The sequence below is a fragment of the Zea mays genome, chromosome 3, assembly GCF_902167145.1.
Source record: "Zea mays cultivar B73 chromosome 3, Zm-B73-REFERENCE-NAM-5.0, whole genome shotgun sequence".
NCBI classification, from domain to species: domain Eukaryota; kingdom Viridiplantae; phylum Streptophyta; class Magnoliopsida; order Poales; family Poaceae; genus Zea; species Zea mays.
The window spans coordinates 96833009-96855489 of record NC_050098.1 but is presented as its reverse complement, the minus strand read 5'-3'; the positions used below and the strand labels follow the sequence as shown (position 1 = coordinate 96855489).

At 48.6% G+C, this 22481-nt stretch overlaps 1 protein-coding gene and 1 long non-coding RNA gene across 9 annotated transcripts in view; one reads left to right on the top strand and one right to left on the bottom strand.

Moving 5' to 3' along the window:
- The window catches only part of LOC100279087 (quinolinate synthase, chloroplastic), a 78007-nt gene that overhangs the window by 9147 nt on the left and 46379 nt on the right, over positions 1-22481 (top strand). For all 8 annotated transcript variants that reach the window (XM_035966242.1, XM_008675982.3, XM_008675986.3 and 5 more), the window contains exons 2-4: positions 11929-12213; positions 14044-14262; positions 14362-14541. In XM_035966242.1, the coding sequence (XP_035822135.1) occupies positions 11929-12213; positions 14044-14262; positions 14362-14541 (684 nt within the window). The remainder of the gene's footprint in view (positions 1-11928; positions 12214-14043; positions 14263-14361; positions 14542-22481) is intronic.
- On the bottom strand, positions 758-10378 carry LOC103650412 (uncharacterized). The gene is made up of 3 exons (XR_564137.4): positions 10365-10378; positions 7674-7675; positions 758-897 (listed from the first exon to the last, which is right to left on the bottom strand). It is a non-coding gene; the product is annotated as an uncharacterized lncRNA (long non-coding RNA).

The following is a 22481-nucleotide window of genomic DNA, read 5'->3' as shown; positions in this document are numbered from 1 at the left end:
CGGGGTTGGCGAATCGAACCGGAGTCGACGGGGCCGCGCGTGGCGCAGGCGGGGTCGACGGGGCCGCGCGTGGCGCGGAAGAGGTCGTGGGGGCCGCACGAGGAGTAGGTAACGGCGCAAGACGGGGAGCCGAAGGTGGGGGGGAATCAGATCGGACTCGAGGAGGGAGTCAAGATCGGTGGGTGGGGTGGAGCCAGCAAGGGGAAACACATCTTCGTCAAAGATGACATGACGAGAGATGATGATGCGGTGGGAGGTGAGGTCCAGACACCGGTACCCCTTGTGGTCAGGGGAATAGCCTGATGGAATAAGTCATGTGTGGAGGACAGTCCGCAGTCCGCACAGCATCTCTGCTGCAGGACAGCAGCAACGCAGCAGCTTTTGACTGCAAGGACTGCGGCAGACAGCAAGGACTGCGGCAGGCAGCACAGCAGCAGTCTTTTGACTGCGAGGACAGCCTGCAGGCATCTCCTTTTTCAGTTTCAGCTTTTGGAGGACAGCAGCTTGCTGTAGTTTTTCCTTTTTGACTAGAGTACAACAGCACCTAGTGGTTAGTGCAGTTTGTAGGACAGCATATTCGCAACTCTAGGAAGCATATGCTGCAGCCCCTTGGGCTATAAATATGTATCCCGACCCTTAGACGGGTATGGCATTGTGTAGTGTTTGAGGAAATAAACAGAAAATTGCCCCAACTCATAGTGTCATCCTCTGATGAGAGTTAGAGTCCCTCTACTTACATAGCCAAGGAATAGACAGCGGGTGGAGCGAGGAGAAAGCTTATGTGGAGCGGTAGCGGAAGTGTTAGGGTAGCAGGCACAGCCGAACACGCGAAGGTGGTCATAGGAAGGGGTTGTGCCGTATAGGGCGAAGTGGGGGGTAGGGTGGCGTACCGCCTTCCTATGACCACCTTCGCGTGTTCGGCTGTGCCTGCTACCCTGGCGGCGGCGGGGCTGGGGGCAGGGGGCCGGCGGCGGCAGGGCAGGGAGAAGCCCCTGGCGGCTGGGCAGGGAGAGGACCTAAACCTAAACCAAAGCTGATACCATATTAGAATAGGAACCATACCCTAACCAGGGTTGGGAGTGATATTAATAGAGTAAGTAACTGGGCCAGGCCCATTACACAGGGGGTATAACGGTCATTACAAGGGGAATAACACAAACCCTAGACGGGTAGTCTAACAATAAATGTGCACAAGTATACTACATATATATAAATATATGTCCTAGAAGAGAAGGATTATTACTAGATGATCAGGGGTGACCAGGACAGACTAATGGTCCAAGTTGTCGTCCTAATCGCGATTAGTCCGCTGATCGCCCTTGCTAATCGACCAGCTAATCGGACTACTTGAAAACCATGCATTTGTGTAAATAGTGGGAAAAGAAGGTCATCGAGGTGATAGAGTTGCTGGTCATGCTGATGATGTCGAGTCATCTGAAGGTTCTACCGCACTACTTTCTATGCTGCTTGAGGGACCAACAGGTTGATGTTGCTACATGGTGATTAGGCGCATTACACACATGACTTTCAAGGCATTGAGGTTTTGTGCGGTTTGTATAGCGTCCAACTTCATTTGCCCTCCTTTTGGTTCACTGCTGGTAAACCAGGTGAGGTGAGATAGCACGTTTTTGTGCAGGCGAGTGTTGCTGGTCTAGCTGCTGTACATCCACATCACTCTCGTAAATCTGGATATAGTTCTGTACTGCATCTTCTAGCCTGTCACCAATAGCAATTTTATAATTTTCATTAGTAGCATTGTCGGATGAATCATTAACCAACAAAGGATCAACTTTATTATAAGTCCCCTTGTCATCAAAGTTAGATGAAGGTAAAAGTGTTGAACACAATAGATTGATTTCGGTCCTTAGTCTAGCACCAACATTAGGGTGAAACTAACCAAATGGAAAAACTTTATCAAAATCGACATCTTGAGAAATATAAATACGACCAATTGCTATTTTGAGACACATACTCGTTATGCATGATGTTGTATCATAGGAAAATACAATGAACTGACCGAAATGAAAGGTTACAGGTGTTGTAAGGGCGCAAGTTAGGCCAGTAGACATACCTAAGAACTTCGAGGGAAGAATAGTCAGAGGTTATCAAGCAACTTGGTGGTGTGAGATTTACAAGATATGCGGTAGCGGCAGATGCTTTATCCTAGAATTTTAGTGGCATTAAAGCATGTGCAAGCAAAGATAGACCAACCTCTATGCTTTCTTTAAGCAGGGCCGTTTTGCTGATGATCATGGGGACAAGACACTAGGTGTGAGAAACCTATCTTGGTGAAAAACGAGTTCAACCGTTGATACTAGTCTTCCCAATCAGTTTGGACAACAATTATCTTGTTGTTTAAGCTACACTCAACCATGTTCTGAAATTCAACAAACTTTTCAAACACTTTATATTTAAATTTGAGCATTTATACCTAGGTGAACTTGCTGAAATCATTAATAAAACTAACATAATACTTTCAACCAGCAGACTTGGGAGCAGGACCCTATACATCGAAAGACACAAGTTTAAGGGGGTTCAATGAAACTTGTTGATGTAGGATAAGGAAGCTGATGACTCTTTGCCTGCTGATAGGCATTACAGACAGATTCTTCTGACTCACTAGAACATAAAATCTTATTTTGGTTGACTGACTTCTCAATAATCTGAAAGGATGGATTACAAAGGCAACTATGTCTATGTTGAGGGGACATCTTGATGGCGCCAAAAGCCTCTCGTCGGAGACTTGGTAAGGGGTAAAGGCCATTTTCACATCTACCATGAAGTAGAACCTTCCTTATGTCTAGATCCTTAATCAGAAAGTGATAAGAAAAATATTCAAGTGAGATATGATTGTCCTTGGAAAAACAATGAACTGAGACTAGATTCTGTGTGGCACGAGAAATTTGTAAGGCATTGTTGAGATATAAGGTTTTACAAGAGGTATCAATAACATCATGACCAATATTGTCGATGTTCATACTTGTCGCATTGGCTGAGGATTTGATCTGTCCCCTTGTACTTGTTCTGGACTGTTAGGTTGTCTAGGTCAGATGCAATTTGATTTGTTGCCACTGTGTCGGTGTAGCAGCTAGTGTCGCCACCATGGGTGGCCACAACTGCACTCTTGATATCGAAGTTGTAGCTCTCATCATAGTGGTATGAGCAATCGAGGGAAATATGCCTACCTTGTGGTAGACTTGACAGATCTTGTCAGTGCGCCGAGCTCGGACATATATCAGACAATGGCGATGGACCTTGGTAGCCACCACGACCATCATGAGGACCACCACACCCTCTGCCTTAACTATGGCCATGGCCGGTGGCCGCGGTTGTTGTTTCCACGCTTTCGACTAGCAGCATTAGTAGAGACTTGATGACCTCCATGAAGCAGGGACAGAGCCAGAAAGTTTTTTAGGAGAGACTAAACTAAACAACTGTAGATAGGAGCCCCTTCTACATTGTATGTGCACACTAAAAATCTTAGGGAAGGCTCTAGTGGGGCTCCATGGGCTCGACAGCAGTAGGGGGGCTCAAGCCCCACCCGCCGCACCGCTGCCTCCGTCCCTGCCATGAAGTAGATCCATCCTAGCGACGAAGCTGAGAAGATGGGAGCAGAGACCACCGGGCTGTACTCTTCATCAAGTCTCGCTACAATGTACGAGACAAGTTCTTCATCGTTAATAGTCTAGGTCATGCCATCTCATCCGCAAGAGATTTCATCTTTTTTTTTTCTCGAAAGCGCAGGAGAACTGCACGATATTATATTAAAGAAGAAGGACAATTACAGAAGAAAACAAAAGAGGCGCCTATGGCGGCCAGTAACAGGCATATAGAAACCCATCCATGTCTAAAGAAGAAACTAACACAAATAACCACAATGCTAGCTAACTAGCAGGGATGCCCGAAATGGGGGCGGTGAGCAAAGACAACTTTTTTGCACCAGCCATCTCCCATAGGTGAACCTCCAACTCAACTCTTCTAATAGCATCAGCAATACTGGGGTTCTTATTGTCAAAAACACATCCATTGCGTTGCTTCCATAAGGTCCAAACTCCCAGAATGACTAGAGAATTGAGGCCGTCCCTTGCAATTCCAGAGACTTTGGTACATAACATTCTCCACCATTCAAGAAAAGCACTATCCTCAGATTGGGGGGCAAGAAACTGCAGGTTCACTTGAAGAAGCAATTTAAACCAGAATTCTCGAGCAAAAACACATCCTATCAACATATGGTCCAAGGTTTCTTGATCCTGGTCACATAGTGGACATCTCTCTGGATGGTCCATACCTCTTTTCTGCAGCCTGTCTGCTGTCCAAACCTTCCTGTGAGCGACCAACCACATAAAAAACTTGGTTTTTGGAGGAGCCCAAGATTTCCATATTCTATGAAAAGGCTCAAACTCAGAAGATCCCAAAAAGAAACCCCTATATGCTTCCTTTGAGGAGAACTTTCCGTTTGCAGCTAGACGGAAGAAATGTTTGTCTTCAACTTGAGGTCTTAAAACAATCGAGTCAATTAAATCCCACAAAATGAGAAATTCATTGATAATTCCAACCGAAAGAGCTCCTTGAATGTCAGAAATCCAGCTCTGATTAGAGATAGCATCCACCACTGTTCTCTTGCTAACCCGTCTCTTAGGGATGATCCCAAATAATCGAGGGACTAACTCTGCAATTCTGTGACCCGATAACCACCTATCAGTCCAGAAATAGGTTGTAGCCCCATTACCAAGCTCAGTTTGCATAGCCATGGAGAAGAAATATTTTACCTTTTTAGGAACCTGGATAGCAAGAGAGGCCCACGGGCGAGATGGCTCAGTTTTAGCCAGCCAAAGCCATCTCATTCTAAGAGACCAAGCAAGTTCTTTCATGCTGGAAATGCCTAGACCACCCAATTCGCGAGGCCTACAAACAATTCCCCAAGCCACGTGACAGTGGCCACCTTTTACATTTCTTCGACCTCGCCACAGAAAACCTCGACGAATCTTATCAATGGCTTTAAGGGCCCAAGCTGGAAGGTCAACAGCCATGGCCAAGTAGATCACCATCCCTGTGAGGACATGCTGGACGTGCACCTTACGACCAGCTTTAGTCAATAACTCAGCCTTCCATCCAGAGAGTTGATTTGCAATCTTATCAATGATGGGTTGTACTTGGATTTTTGAAAGCTTTTTAATGGCAAGCGGTAAACCCAGATAGCGGCAAGGGAATTCAGCTAACTCACAAGGCAACATATTCTGCAGCAAAGCAAGGTCCTGATCTCCACATCTAATAGGGTACACGCTGCTTTTCTGAACATTCGTACGTAAACCCGAAGCATCTCCAAACAGCTGAAGACAATCTAGAATAACATTGATATCCATGGCTGCCGGCCGAAGAAAGATCACCACATCATCCGCATAGAGAGAAACCCGGTGTTGCAATGCCCGAGGAGCAAGGGGCTGCAGCAGTCCATCCTGTGCGGCCTTATTAATCAAGAAGCCCAAAGTATCCATGACCAAGATGAACAGAAAAGGAGACAGAGGATCCCCCTGCCGGAGACCACGACGATGAAAAATAGGTTGTCCAGGTAACCCATTAAGTAACACATGAGATGAGGAAGTCCATAGCAAGCCACTAATAATATCTCTCCAGACTTGGCCAAATCCCAAATGTTGCAAGACTTCCAGGAGGAAGGGCCATGAAACTGAATCAAAGGCCTTTGAGATATCAAGCTTTAGAAGCATCCTAGGTTGCTTCTGTTGATGGAGATAGCGGGCGGTTTGCTGCACCAACATATAATTATCCTGAATGAAGCGGCCTTTAATAAAAGCACTTTGGTTAGGAGAAACCATATCATGAAGTCTTCCAGCCAAACAATTAGCGAGAAGTTTAGTGAGCAATTTTGCAACACTATGAACTAAACTGATAGGTCTGAAATTTTTAACTTGATCGGCCCCCTCAAACTTTGGAATAAGGGTGATATAAGCAGTATTAAGGATCTGAAAATTAGCGAACCTTCTGCTCCCAACCGCCGAGAAAACAGCCATAACATCAGCCTTAATAATCTCTCAGCAGACTCTATAGAATTTTCCTGTGAACCCATCTGGCCCTGGAGCCTTGTCCGAAGGAAGGTGTAAAATTGTGTCCCATACCTCCTTCTCAGTGAATGGTGCATCTAAGGCTGACAGATCATGACAAGGAATTCCCAAACTTTCCAGAGAGATAGTTTGCTCTCTATCGCTGCATTGTCCCAAAAGATTGCCATAGAATTCGTTGACCAGATCAGCTTTGGCATCATGGCTGGTTAGGACAACACCATTAGAGACCAATTTAGGAACAAAATTCTTCTTCTTGCGGAATCTTGAATGCATGTGGAATAATTTAGTATTAGCATCACCCTCACGCAGCCACCCAATTCTGGAACGAAGCCTGGCAATTGTCCTTTGAAGTGAAGATAGAGCAAGGGAGTGTTTCTTAAGGCATAAGAGAAACCATAGCTCAGCTGGGGAAAGACCACGACTGTCTTGAACAATTTCCAACTGGTGCAGGAGCACACGGGCAAGGGCTAAAGAGGCTGAAATATGCCCAACCTTTTTAGCACTCCAAGCCTGCAGCCCACGAGCAGTAGCTTTCAGTTTAGAGTTCAAAGTTGCAAAAGGACACTGCACAGCTGGAACAGAATGCCAAGCCAACGAAACAGCCTCCAGAAATCCCTCAAACTTAGGCCAAAAGGACTCAAAATGAAACCTGCGCCTTCCTGCCATACTATTGTCATTCAGGCCCAAAAGGAGGGGGCAGTGGTCTGAGTCATTAGAGGCAGAACTCTGAAGCAAGGAATTTGGAAACAAATCCACCCAGTCCAATGTGCATAATACTCTATCAAGTTTCACTAGGGTTGGGGGATTCTGCTGACTAGACCAAGTGAATTTCCGACCAATTAAAGGAAGCTCACTTAGAGCAAGATCATTGATGAAGCTACGAAATCTTCCCATCATAACTCGGTTTATGTTAGTATTATTCTTATCTTCAGCTTTATAAATCATGTTGAAATCACCAGCAATCATCCAAGGGCCATGACACAGCAATCTCAGGTCCCTAAGCTCCTGCAAAAAAAGGACTTTTTCACTGTTTCCCTGTGGTCCATACACGCAAGTGAGCCACCATGTTCTCCCATTGCAATTGCAGAACTGCACCGAGACACTATTATTCCTCACATACAACTCTCCAGTGGTATCCACACAGTGTTTCCATGCTACCAGAATTCCCCCACTGGAACCAACAGCAGGGAGCTCAATATGGTGATCAAAATTAGAACCCAAGGCTGAAAGGAGGGTTCCACGACTAATAACATCCATTTTGGTTTCTTGTAAACAGACGATATCTATTCTAGCAGAATCAACTAAGGAACGAACAGAAGCTTGCCTAGCTGAGGAGTTTAATCCTCGAACATTCCAGATAAGAACACGTTCTGGATCCATTTATCTTAAGGGTGCAGGAAGCGACCGAAGCAGCCAAAGGGAGCAACTACATGTCTTCAGGAGGCTGCCAGCCAAACAGCGCTGCCAGAGCCTTTATATGAGAACTTGACAAGGGTGTCTTGAACAGATTTGCATATTCATCAAGCGCCCTCTGATCCATACCATTATTATTGGTAATTATGCCTACTGCTCTCATGATTTTCCTAGTAGCACGACTGTCAAGGTCAGCAGAGTAAATTCAACACCCACTCCAGCAACTCTGCGACTGCGTCTTGGAATTGGTTTGGTGGGCAGCTTGTAACCTGATTTTAAGAGCTGTACGGGAGGAGCAGGCAGAACTCTGGAAGGCCGCCGGGAAACAGACGCAAGGAAGGCTTGTCTTTGGTGTGAATGAAGCACCTCGTGCTCAACAACGAGAGTCCCCCCCACATATGGACGCAGGAGCCACCGCAACTGGAGTCACCTGAGTGTCTACCACAGTCGCAGTGAGCTCAACCACATCCGAAGAAGGAACATGGGAGGGAGAAGCATCCACCAAGCAAGGAGATGTAACAGCCATTGGTGCACCATCAAGCTCCATCGTAGGCAGCTGCTCTGAAATTAGAGAACCTTCCTGCTTCCCACACAGCCGTCTTCTGTAGTAAACCTTAGTTACCGTGTTGGATGCTTGTAAACCAGCCCTAATACCATAAGTCCCAGCGGGCAACGTTGAAGTAGACTTTAGCAGATTTTCAGCCAGGGTTTTCCTGCCTTCAACTTTGGTATCTAGCCGGACTGTCTGAGCACTCACAGGCGACGGAACAGTGACCGAACCAGGGGGTGGCTCAAGGTTCACGTTCTGCTCAACGCAGAGGAGATCATCATCAACTTCGAGACTACCCTGAGTGGAGGTTGTGGTGTGAGTAGATACAAGCGTCGGAACTGTGACCGAACCAGGAGGTGGCTCCAAGATCACATTCTGCACAACGCATAATCCACCACCAACATCATCGGTAAAACCATGAGCGAAGGGTGTGGGGTGGCCAGACTCAAGCGTCTGCAAACCGGCTTCAGGAGGTCCAAGAATGGAGGACGTCGGAGCTATAACCGAGCCATGGGGTGGCTCAAGAGTCATTTTCTGCACAACCTGAGGATCCCTGCAGCTAGCTTCACGAAAACCATGGCAGGAGGACGAACCCTGAACGTAATGATCTGTGCCTTGAGCATGACCAAAGGAAGTTCCACTACGCTGACCTCTGTATGCCGGCGGAGAACGGGAGCGCAAATGTCGACGAGGTTCTGCAGGAGTGATCACTGAGGATGGAGGGGGGCGGGGAGCTGAATTTTCAGTGCCAGCAGCAGCCTTCCACCGAATGTTAACCGGATAGACCAGTGATCTGACACCAGAACCATCCCCAATACCCAGTTGCAGAGGTTCAACAACCCAAAGATCTCTAGCAGGAGGTATGCTGACAGGGTCCAGACACCAAACAGAACAACGGAAGCTGCTGAGATTTCTTAGTTGCAATGTATCTTCATGCACACTCTCTATCCATGCAAAAGGGCTGAGCAAACTCTCCACGGTGGGTACTTCCCAAGCATGTACAGGGATGCCATCCAGTTCAACTTCTAACAACTGAGCAAGGGTGCTTCCAGAGGAATTCATCAGGCGTGACCATCTTTTGCAAGAAAGTGAGAAGGAATTAGCACGCACAACTGACCATCTTCCACACAATTGTTGCACCAATCCATCTGAAGGCAGCATCAGCAGGAAAGAAGAAGTAGAGAGCTGCCTAATAACCAGGGATCCTTCATCAACCTCCAGACGTGATGCCAGGGGTGCCGCAATATCATTGGCAGACACAACTTCCATATTACCAAAAACAGTGATGACAACCGCCGTAGCGAGATCTTCCTCCGCCCGCGACATACTCTGGTTCCAACCAATGATACAAGGGAAAGAAGGTGGGGAAGAGTCCTCCAGCACAGGTGAAGCAGAATCGTGGGTCGGGGAAGATACCGGCGCCAACTGGGCATCCTCATGAATAATGGGTGCCAATGATCGTTTCCGTTGTCGGCGACGACGCCTCTTAGCCGGACGAGCCTCTCCACCAATAGTCGGGCCACCTTCAGAAGACCCAGTCAGCACAGCAGGTTCCGCACGCTGCGAAGCATCACTGACAGGGGTGATTCTCCTCCAGACTGGGATTCTCACAGGCGCCGCACCCGCAGAAGACGAAGACAGAAGGTCTAACCGATCGCGATGCGCCATCGTCGAGCCCAGCCGATCCCAGACCGACTTCTTGGACACCGGTGCAACCGTAGGCCCAAGTCTCCGCCAAACTGGTCTTCTTGGCTCTGCACGCCTGGGAGCAGAGCACTTATAGGAGAGATGTCCCAGGCCACCACAGCAGAAGCACCTTGATCTCTCCCAACAATCCTTGGCAAAGTGATGAGGCGAGAGGCAGTTGAAGCAGCGGCCTACAAGGTCAACCGGCACACGGCGGGACCGAGGCTCCTGCTTCAAAAATAAGCGCCTCCTCCTGGACCTTCTCGATTCCACCAGTTGCCACCCGCCGGCATCAACAGAGGAAGGGCGAGTGAGGCTATCTTCACGTCGAGTGGTGATCGTCGCTTGGAATTTCTCCCGAGAGAGTGAATGCGATGAAGACTTAGCCTTCCGGGAGCCGGAGCGGGTAGGAGCAGGCGCAGCAATCACCACATCCCGGAAGGACGGCGACGATGAGGTAGAGAACGTGGAGTCCGACAGGCTAACTTCATGCCAGCGTTGAGGCTTGGAACGACCGCCAGCCGCCGCTGCCGTGGGAAGGGTGCTGGCCGACGCCAATGGGACGGGTGATATCAAGGGGCTTGAGACGGTGGCTGCCGGTTCCGGGATGGTCGCCGGCAGGAAGCTGGAGAGACGGGAAGACGGGGGGTTGGAAGTCGGCGAGACAGTGGCTGCCAGCTCCGGGGTGGTCGCCGGCAGGAAGCTGGAGAGACGGAAAGGCAAGGGGTTGTAGGTCGGCGAGGCAGTGGCTGCCGGCTCCGGGGTGGTCGTCGGCAGAAAGCTGGAGAGGCGGGAAGGTGAAAGGGTGGAGGACGGCGTCGCCTCGGGGGAGAGGGAGGCGGGAGCCATCCGAAGCCCAAGAGATTTCATCTTGGCAATTTATATAACCATTATCACATTACCTTTTCTTGTAGTTGCCAGGGCAATTTGTGTGTTCACGGTCCGGGCTCTTGACTGCGATGCCTAGGTCTTCTGTAATTCTGACGTCACCTTATATGGTGTTTTGTAGATGGCAACCTGAACCATGACTTCTTGAGTCATGGATGTCATGAGGAAGCCAATGACCTATTGTTGTAGCGTCACCCATCAGATGTTCTGTGGGTTGACGTTGTCAATCATCTTGCCATCCTGCTTGATGGAGATCTTGTCGGGCTCTACAACCATGCCATCTTGGTAGCCTTGTATTAAAGGATGTGAGCTCAGCCAAATCGCGAGCTACCACTCTTAACAAAATCAGGGAGGGGGTCACTCCACACAGAAGATTGACCCATGTCCCAACTCATAGCAACCTTACTGATCTTGTTTGCAGACGAATTACAAAAACGTGTGATATTTAGGATCTTTGTACATCTAAAGTAATCATAGAAGAGCTCACAAATACAATTGTAGAGAACACCCCCCTCCCCCGTGCTAGGTCTCTTCTCTCTTGTGTTGGAGGTGATCGCCTCTCGCAACTGCCTTGAGTCCATCTCCAGCTCAATTCTGGAAATGACATACATCTCTTCTGTTTCCAGGGCAAACATACGTGCCTCCATCTCTGCCGACAGAGCGTCCAGGGACTAATCTTTGTCGCCCCTGCTAGTACTGGTTCTCCCAGGTGGTTGCATATAATGAAACCACATGCTCTCACATTCTCCTCCCTTCTAAAAGATCCGTCAATGTTGATCTTCAACTGATCCATGTCAGGCATGTCAGGTGGCTTCCAGACCTGCCACGGTGTAGTCGTGCGAGTTTGCTGATCGCCATCATCCTGGATAACTCTGATCATTGAGTTCACAGCACATGCAACCTCCAGATAGGTCGAGGTTATCTCTCCCACATTGAGCTTGTTCCTTGCATTCCACCACTTCCACAACAGCACAAAGTCTTTTGATGATTGTATATCCAGCAAAAGACATCTGACATCCTCGAGCTGTAATTCTTTCCAGCACTGACGAACCTGTTTGTCCTAGTGGTAGCGTTGATGCTCAGTGGAACTGCAATGATATGATTTCTTGCTCGACAACTTCATATGGCTTGAGACATCCCACCCACATTTACTAATCACTAATGTACCAATGGTTTCCACGTTACTTATAAAAAAGAAAATTTGGTGGTGAAATTGACAACTTAAATTAGCTTGAATGTATCATTTTATTGTAAGTCTTCATATTGATATTTGCATGAAGCAACTCACTACAATTTAATGTTTAATTGCAGGCGCTGTTTTTATCCCCTGATGAGTCCAAGGTTTCAGGCCTTGTGAATACCCTTAAAGAGAAAAAAATTGGGGTTGTTGCACACTTTTATATGGATCCTGAGGTGCAAGGCATACTCACTGCTGCAAAGAAGCAGTGGCCCCACATCCAAATATCTGATTCCTTGATTATGGCAGATAGTGCTGTTAAAATGGCTGAAGCAGGATGCGACTATATTACAGTTCTAGGTGTTGACTTCATGTCAGAAAATGTTCGGGCAGTACTTGATCAAGCAGGATTTAATAAGGTATTTTTTAATTAGTGTTTCCAGAAGTCTAATTGTCATGTCATTTGTCACTAAGAGCATACTGTGAGAATAAAGCTGAGTAGGTTTGTATACACTTATACCATGTTACTATGTTAGTGAAATAGTGAAGTAACATCATTTGGGAACCTTGCTATGACTTATGAGCTTATTCTCCTTCTAGTTCAGGCTCCACTTTTATACATTATTCTGGAGTGGCAGTTGGGATGAATACTGGAACGATCCTAGTCTGATCCAATTTATCTGTTGTGCTACCATGTATATCTTTTGCGAACTAGCACTTTCTGAAGTCTGAACTTTGACTTTACTGTAGATGTGATTGTGCAAAATACAGAGAAAGTTGTAGCAAAAGAAGATTTTTAACCATAACCAGACTATCCGAGCAGAACAAATGACCGACTGTTCCATACTTGCATTGGTTAATGTAATAAGTGATATCTTGGCTATATGATGTTTAAATAAGTCTGATCAAAATAGTAGTCAACTTCAGCATATCATGCTTGTCATTTTTTGTTATTTTCACATGGATATATTTCACCCACAACCTAAGGGCATGTTTAGATAGCATGGGTTAATTACTAGCTAGCTAATTTTACGTTAAATTAGCTATAGTGCATTCAAACAAGAGAGCTGATAGGCGGGCTAATTTTTAGCCAAGTCTCCAACTAGTTGTTAGCCAACTAGCTAGTCAACTTTAACTAAAAACTTGACCTGCGGGTGGTAAGACAGTCCCCGAGCATTATATTAAGAAGAAAACCATCTCGCGTAGGTCGAGAAAACCCCTGAACCCCACGACTGGGGTCAGGCCTTAGACCTGTGCTTTGGTATGTGGCTGACGAGGAAATTTTTAACCTCAGCTTGAAATTCACTCCCATAGAGAGCTGAGCTCAGAACCTGAGGAGTGCTACTCAGACCACTTAACCAACTCAACTAGAGGTCCTTTCGCTAGTCAACTATACCTAATTTGGGCTATTTTTTAGCCCAACTAGTAACTAGCCATGTATATCCAAAATTGCCCATGTTTGTTTGAGGGCAAAGTTTGATGCGGTTTGCCGTCCTTGGATTTTAGGATGGGCTTATCCATACTACTCCCTCCGTCCCAGGATATAAGACATAACCACCTCTAGTTCAAAGACAAGGAATGTATTTAATTCTCTGTATCAACACTAGTTCTACTGCATCGATGTACGTATCTCTAGAGAAGGCACACCTTATATCATGGGACATGACTAAAAATTGGTTTGACCTTATATTATGGGACGGAGGGAGTACCCGTTTGTGATTGGATGGATGGGACAAACTATTTTTCTGTTTGGTTAGATGGATGAGAGTGGATGGAATGACTATAGTTGACTAATGTATCTATTATTTAACAATAATAACAACTAATTATACAATAATAAATATGCACCAACTCTAATTTTGTCACGATAACCACTAATTAAAGATAAAAATATGTTTATTAGCACTTCTACTACCTTAATTGGCACACAAAACATGCACTAATCAACATATTAGCACTTACCAAAATTAATCTTGTCATCATAATTATTAATTAATAATACAATATACTAATAATACTTAACTTATTTACTGATGATAAAGAATAGAAAATATGGATGAGCTCATCCCCCAGTTTTTTGGTGGCCATTGTATCCAGCATCTAGTAGGGATTCCCTGTAGTGGATATCCTTGTCCAACCAATCTATCAAACCAAACACTATCCATGGATGACCATCCAACCAAATACATCCCTAATGGCTTCGTAACTCTGCAACATGCAGGCGCTAATGTTTTTTTTGATTTATGCAGGTTGTCGTTTATAGAATGTCCAGTGAACAGATTGGCTGTTCATTAGCAGATGCTGCTTCAAGTTGTGAATATACTCATTTTTTGAGGGAAGCTTCGAGATGTTATCCGTCTTTGCATGTTATTTACATTAATACTTCGCTGGAAACAAAAGCTCATGCTCATGAACTTGTTCCTACAATAACTTGCACCTCTTCTAATGTTGTTCCAACTATATTACAGGTACCTGTTTTGCTTCTGAGAATTATCTGAGTTTCATTTGTATTTTATTTTCATTTTACTTATCCTGTAATCAAGCTTCCTTAACTTTCTATGTTTTAGGCATTTGCCCAAATACCAAATCTTAATGTCTGGTATGGTCCTGATTCATATATGGGTGCAAACATAGCAGATTTATTCCAGAGAATGGCTACAATGTCAGATGAAGAAATTGCAAAAATTCATCCAGACCACAACAGAAAATCTTTGAGTTCATTACTGCCACGCCTACACTATTACCAGGTTGTGATTCTGTTCCTCACCTGTGCTTTAGGAAGTTTACTCCCAGTCATTTTTTCAAGTATGGATATCATGATCTCAAAATTCGAATTAATTCTGCATAGCTAAGCTTTCCACCTCATTTTCTTTATTTTTTATAGAAACATATTTTGTTTTTCAATTTATCTTTCATTTTATTTCTATCATTGTTCAAATTTGCAAAGATCAGATTTCTTCACAAAACACCGGTTTCTAGATTGATTTGTACATTTCTGAAAGAAGTGTTTTGGGTAATCTCTTGTTTATCTTCATCTTTAATTTATAACCAAACATTGATTGTTATGTTTGGAGTAAAATGCACCCTAGTTCCTTAAACTTTTCAGGAGTTCCTGGTTGGGTCCTCAAAAGTGACTACACAGGTCCTTAATCTAGTGCTAATTCTCACTCGAGTCCTTGAACTAAAAATGCGACCACCTGGGTCCTCAATCTATTGTTGCACTCAACTATAGGTCCAAAACAATGCCATGCCACTGTCGGCTGTTGGCCATGTCGACTAAAGTTGCAAAAAAAAAACTATCTCTCTCCCCTTGCAACCCCCTCTCTCTTGCACACCTCTCTTGGTTTGTTCCATGGCCATTGAGCATGTGCCTTCGGAGCGCATGCGCAGCTGCAACTGGCCAGCGGGCGGTGCAGACAAAACATGCAGGTGCAGCCATGAGGCAGAAGTATGATCATTGACAGACAGAGGGAGTGGACATGGTGGAGATATAGGAGGGAGGTGTTTTTTTCGGCAAGTTTCACCTGGTCTCATCCACGTTTGCACAACCACATTGGCATATATAGGTAACGTGGTGGGATTTGGACCTATACTTGTGCGCGACATTAGTTGAATGATCACTTTTTTAGTTGGAGGGTCTAGGTGAGAATTTATAGTAGATCGAGGACCCAAACGATCATTTTTTGTTCTAGGATCTATTTGAGAATTCATAAAAAGTTTAGGGACCCAAGGTGCACTTTACTCCTATATCCCTACATGATATATCAATTGCATTCTTTGCTATATCCACCCAATAATGTGTCCCAAATCAAATCTTATGTAAACTTTCCTACATTTTGTCAAGGGCGTCAGGGTTTAAGGAGGAAGGACCTCTACTACGAAGCTCGTAGTCTCTGACCGGTTCCCTCGACTCCCTGTGTTGAAGACGGGGGATTAGGATTTGAGATAATTTTTATGCTTAGCCCTAATGGAGTCTCATGCAAGATGTAAACAGGCCCTTAACATTAGCAAACCAGAGATGGAAATGTCCTAAACTCAAGACGCAACTGATAGCCTGCCTAACCGAATGCTATGGTCCCATTCGCTCGGCATGGTGGTCTCACGCCTATGTCGCATGCTCCTGCCCGCGCTGCTGTGCATGTACTGCTTGCCCGACCTGTCATATTTGCTATGGCAAGTGCCAACCCAATTTTTGGTGTTAAGTATATGACACCCATCTAATATAGGCCCATATGGCCTTGATGCTCTCAAATAGTCATCTCCACTACTGGAGTTGTTACCTTCTCAAAGCTCCAAGGTTAGTGACATAGTATCAAATCTGTTGGAAAGTGTGTGTGTCGCCAAATGTTGGATGTATTGATAGGCCCTAGAAGGCCAAACATATAGGAAGACAAGAGGAGGAAACCCTATGGCTACTGTTTACAGGGAAGGAAAGTTCCCAGAAGGAAACCTTCAAGAAGGAAAGGCTCCATAAGGAAGCCACCTAGAAGGAAGGGCAATAGCACAGGGAAAACCTCCTATACAAGGATGGCGCAACATCTATGACTTCATATAATAGGATGGCACAACGTCCATGGGCAGGATCTGTACATGAACATATGACAGTCCTGCCCCCACACACAAAGGATCTAATACAAGTATTCTAACACCCCCCGCAGTCCCAACTCTAGCTGTGGCAGACGTTGAGACTGGATCGAAAATTGGAGAAAACTGAAGTAGGAATGACTTTGGTGAAAATATCAGCAAATTGTGATGTCGTTGGAACATGAAGGACCCTGACATCACCAATGGCAACCTTGTCTCGAACGAAGTGCAGATCAATCTCAATGTGCTTTGTGCGCTGATGCTGAACTGGATTGGAGGACATGGAGACGACACTAACGTTGTCACAATAAACAAGGCAATTGTGGGTTAATAACGAGTGTAGTTCGAGGAGCAACTGTCGTAACCAAGAAGCCTCAACAACACCATTTGCAACAGCACGATACTCCGCTTCAACAATGGAGCGGGAGACTGTGCTGGCGCTTGGACGACCAAGATATGAGGTTGTCACCAAGAAAGACGACATAACCATAGGTGGACCTTTGGGTGTCTGGACAACCTGCCCAATCAGCATCAATATACACCACAAGTTCAACAGTAGTGGAATGTCGAAGAAGACCGATGTCCGGGGTACCCTGGAGGTAACGAAGAATGCGCTTGAGAACATTCATGTGGGGCTCCCTGGGGTCATGCATATGAAGGCACACTTGCTAGACTGCATAAGTGATGTCAGGGCGAGTGAAAATGAGGTACTGCAATGCTCCAGCCAAACTCCTGTAATGAGTAGGGTTACTGAGTGGTGTATCGAAGGTACCGAAAATCTTGGCAGATGTGTCTATCAGAGTGTTGCAGGATTTACAATCCACCAAGCCTGCCCGACTAATGATCTCCTGTGTATACTGACATTGATGCAAGGAAAGCCAGTGGAGTTCCTTTGAACAATGATGCCCAAGAAATGATGAAGCTGACCTAGATCCTTCATAGCAAATTCCCGTTGTAAAGCAGAGATGGTACGCTGTATCAACGGAGAACTGGAAGTAGTAAGAACAATGTCATCAACATAAAGGAGTAGATAGGTTGTCTCGGCACCACATCGGTATATGAAGAGGGAAGTATCTGACTTGGCCTCCACAAAACCAAATGAGAGCAAATAAGTAGCAAACTTGCTGTACCAGGGACGGGGTGCCTGCTTGAGGCCATAGAGAGACTTGTTGAGGCGACATACCAAGTTTGGCTGAGTAGAATCAAAGAACCCAGTAGGCTGTGAGCAGTAGTCAGTCTGTCAATGTACCATGAAGAAATGCATTCTTGGCATCCAACTGATGAAGAGACCAATTCTGGACAAGGGTCAAAGGGAGTACTGTGCGTACTGTAGCGGGTTTAACCACTGGACTGGAAGTCTCATCGTAATTGATGCCTGGCCGCTGGTGAAGCCACGTAGAATCCAACGAGCCTTATACCGACTGAGAGAGCCATCTCCATGAAATTTGTGCGTGAAAATCCATTTCCCCGTGACAATATTAGCACCAGGGGGATGAGGAACCAAGTCCCACGTATCGTTGTCCTTCAAAGCAGAGTATTCTTCCTCCATGCCACCCTCCAATGTGGGTCAGCAAGGGCGACATGGACTGATGTTGGAATCAGTGAAGTTGTGGTAGCGAAGTACTGAGTCGGCTGGCAAAAATCGTCGGTGCCCCGATGTTTCCCCGAGTGGACATCGGGTGAGGATGGACCACAGAGCAATAGGAACCGCACCAGCAGGGAGAACCCGAGGCACTAGGTAGGCACCGGGTGGGAGCTCTCGTGGTGCAGGAGAGAGCTCGGAAGTGCCTGGTGCAGCAGGCATCTAGGACGGAGAGGTAGCTGATGTAATGGTCAGAGTGTGCCGCTGATACACCCGGATTGGTGCCAGGGCATCTATTGGTGCTGGGGCATCCAAGGAAGTGTCCCTAGGGCGACGCCGATACACCTGAATCGGTTGAGCAAACCTAGTACAGGGTTGCACCCTCGAAGGTGCCAGAGGCACCGTAGGGGTGACAACTGGTGCCACAGAGGAAGGTGGCAGCAACGTGGAGGGTGTTGGGGCAGATGCCGAGACAGCTGGGAGGGGCACCTTGGAGGCAACAACAATGGTCACATGGGGCGGTGTGGCCACTGGTGTAGCTGGTACCAAGGGAGTACCTGCAGGAAGACATATACCGATGGGTGAAGGCACCGGTTCCATCTCAAATAAAAAATCAATATCATTAGTTAGAGGGGGCGAGGCTGCGATGGGGAAACAGTCTTCATAAAAAACGACGTGTCGAGAGATTACGATGCGATTTGTGGAAAGATCAAGACAGCGATATCCCTTGTGTTCAGGGGAGTATCCTATAAACACATCGAGCAGAACGGGGAGCAAGTTTATGTGGGGCAGTGGCGGAGAGGTTTGGATAGCAAGCGCACCCAAAGACACGAAGTTGGTCATAACTGGGTGGTTTGTTGTGAAGGGTGCCAAAGGGGCATGATGCACGAACGATTTTAGTGGGAAGGCGTGTAATGTACGGACAGACGTACACGCGGCGTCACAGGGCACGAGATGTGCGCTGCACTGCTGAGAGTGCAGCACGCCTGAATCAGCAGGTGATCTCCTCTAGTGGCTAAGATTAGAAGGAAGAGAGTAATTGACTGTTTCCCTTTTTGCCACTCTCCCATTAGAAGGAAGAGAGTGATTGGTTATTTCCCTTTTTGTTACTTTCCTTTGGTAGTCCTTAAGTCTAGGGTGATTGGTTATTTCCCTTTTGTTACTTTCCTTTGGCAGTCCTTAAGTCTAGGGAGATTGATTGGACCTGAGGCTATTTATAGCTATAACCGCATATGGAGATGGCATCAACAATATTTCAGTCCAGTCTTCTACCTTCTCTCTAAGCCACACGCCTGGGGGTAAAACCCGGCGAAGTGTTGAGCGGCGTGGGGGCATAACCCCGTCGTGATTTACCACAGAGCGAGAGTACGAGCTCCGTAGTCGAGGCACGGCGTCCCTACAACATACAACCCTTGACAACCTGGTATCCAAAGTCTCTCGATCCTCTTCCACCCAACCAGCCGCCTCCTCTGCCTCCACCACGCAGCCCAGCCACCACCACACTCCATCACCACCGCCCACCACTTCGCCGCCAGCCATGGGGGATCAACCAACCCTGGCGGATCTCATGGCCAAGCTGAACACCCTCACCACCAACATGGCAGCCATGAAGATGGACATGGAGGGCATCAAGGGGCGGTCCTCTACCGCGGAAACCAGCGGCGGTGGCCGTACTGAGGGACCACGGGACCTCTAGCGTCCACCCAAGTTCCAAAAGCTAGACTTCCCCCGCTACGATGGCAAGTCTGATCCCATGTTCTTCATCAACAAGTGCGAGTCGTACTTCTGTCAGCAGCGCACCATGGCGGAGGAACGCGTCTGGATGTCGTCGTACCAACTAGAGGGTGTCGCCCACATGTGGTTCGTCCAAGTACAAGACGATGAAGGCACGCCGCCATGGGGCCGGTTCAAGGAGCTCCTCAACTTGAGGTTCAGGCCGCATCTCCGTTCGGCGCCCCTTTTCGAGCTATCCGAGTGCCGCCGCACGGGTTCCGTCGAAGAGTACGCCAACCGTTTTCAAGAACTCCTGTCGCGCGCTGGTCGGCTCGATGAAAGCCAGCGGGTGCAACTCTTCACTGGGGACTCCTGCTGCCGCTCAGCCACGCCGTCCGCGTCCACAACCCGGAGACCCTCAACATGGCCATGAGCTTGGCGCGTCAAGTGGAGCTTGTGGAGCTGGATCGCCTACTCCAAGCCCCTCCCAGGCACGCAACGCGCGCGGTCCCGACGGCCCCTACCGCTCGGCCAGCTGCAACCCCACCGGTCCTGCCACTGCCCGCCACGGCGCTGCCAGCACAGGGCCAGGTGCTTCCGGCTCCACCACCCCGTGGCGCGGGGCAGCAGACAAAGCGCCTCACCCCTGAGGAGCAGGCTGAACGTCGGTGACTCGGTCTTTGCTATAACTGCAATGAGCCCTACTCCAGGGGCCATAACCGGGTCTGCCGTCGGATTTTCTACGTCAACGGCGTGGAACTTGACGACGACGCAGTGGCTAACGCAGCAGCCGACCAGGAGGCACCGCTGTTCTCTCTCCGGGCCGTCGCTGGTATGCCAATCTGTGATTCGATGCAGGTGCGTGTGAAGGTGGGTGTTGCGACGTTCACAGCCCTCCTGGATACGGGCTCCACGCATAACTTTATCGCGGAGGAGGCAGCAGCTCGCACAGGCCTCTCCGTCCGCTCCAGGCCACGCCTCTCAGCTACCGTGGCGAATGGCGAACGGATCGCATGCCCCGGGGTCCTCCGTCAGGTGCCAATCACCATCGCCGGCGAGGATTTCTGCGTCGACCTCTACGTTATGCCGCTCGCCGACTACGACGTCGTCCTCGACACCCAATGGATGGTGACGTTGGGAAAGATGGTGTGGGACTTCACCTCCCGCACGGTGGCCTTCGCTCACCAGGGCCGCCCCATCTGCTGGACGGATGTGTCCGCGCGACAGGAGCCGCGCCTCACCGCCGTCACGTCGCCCGAGGCTTTATTGGAGGAGCTACTGTCCACCTTTAGCAGTATCTTCACCGAGCCAACCGGGCTGTCGCCGCAGCGCGCCCGTGACCACAACATCGTCCTCAAGACGGGCGCGCTGCCGGTCGCTGTCCGGCCATACAGGTACCCGGCGGCCCACAAGGACGAATTAGAGCGGCAGTGCGCCGTGATGATCGAGCAGGGCATCGTGTGGCGCAGCGACTCAACATTCTCATCCCCGGTTCTCCTTGTCAAGAAGCCGGACGGGTCGTGGCGCTTCTGCGTCGACTACCAGGCGCTCAACACGCTCACCGTCAAGGACACATTCCCCATCCCCGTCGTCGACGAGCTGCTAGACGAGCTCCATGGGGCCTGCTTCTTCACCAAGCTCGATCTGCGTTCGAGGTATCACCAAGTCCGCATGCGCCCAGCCGACATCCACAAGACGGCGTTCAGGACTCATGACGGACTATACGAGTTCTTGGTCATGGCATTCGGGCTATGCAACGCCCCCGCCACGTTCCAAGCTCTGATGAACGACGTCCTTCGGCCCTTCCTACGCCGCTTCGTGCTTGTGTTTTTTGACGACATTCTGATTTACAGTCGCACGTGGGTGGATCACCTATGCCACTTGCGCGTCGTCTTTGGGGCGCTCCATCAACACCAGCTCTTCGTGAAGAAGTCCAAGTGCGCGTTCGCGGCGTCGTCCGTCACATACCTCAGCCACGTGGTGTCAGCCGCGGGCGTCGCCATGGATTCGGCCAAGGTGCAGGCTGTGCGGGACTGGCAGCAGCCACGATCCGCGCAGGCCGTGCGCGACTTCCTGGGACTTGCCGGGTACTACCGGAAGTTCGTGCACAACTACGACACCATCGCCGCGCCGCTCACCGCCCTGCTCAAGAAGGACGGATTCGCCTGGTCGCCCGACGCGGCTGCTTTGTTCTCCGCGCTAAAAGCGGCGGTCACCTCGGCTTCGGTACTCTCCATGCCGGACTTCTCCAAGACGTTCGTAGTCGAGTGCGACGCGTCCTCGCACGGCTTCGGGGCGGTGCTGGTCCAGGACAGCCACCTGGTGGCCTTCTTCAACCGGCCTGTGGCTCCCTGGCATCAAGCTCTCGCGGCATACGAGCGTGAACTGATCGGCCTTGTCCAGGCAGTTCGCCACTTGAGGCCCTACCTTTGGGGGCGGCGCTTCGAGGTCAAGACAGATCATTACAGCCTCAAGTACTTGTTGGATCAGAGGCTGTCCACGATCCCGCAACACCACTGGGTCGGGAAACTCCTCGGCTTCGACTTCACGGTGGAGTACAAGCCGGGGCATACAAATGCTGTGGCTGACGCCCTGTCGCGCCGCGATACTCCGGAGGCGGGCTCGGTGTTGCTGTTGTCCGACCCGCGCTTCGACTTCCTCGACCGCCTTCGTCAAGCTCATGCCTCCGACCCGGCGCTGGTTGCACTACATGACGCCATCAGCAGCGGTTCCAAGTCGCTGTCCTGGGCCATCACCGACGGGCTGGTCCACTACGGCGGACGGCTGTACCTGCCGCTTGACTCACCG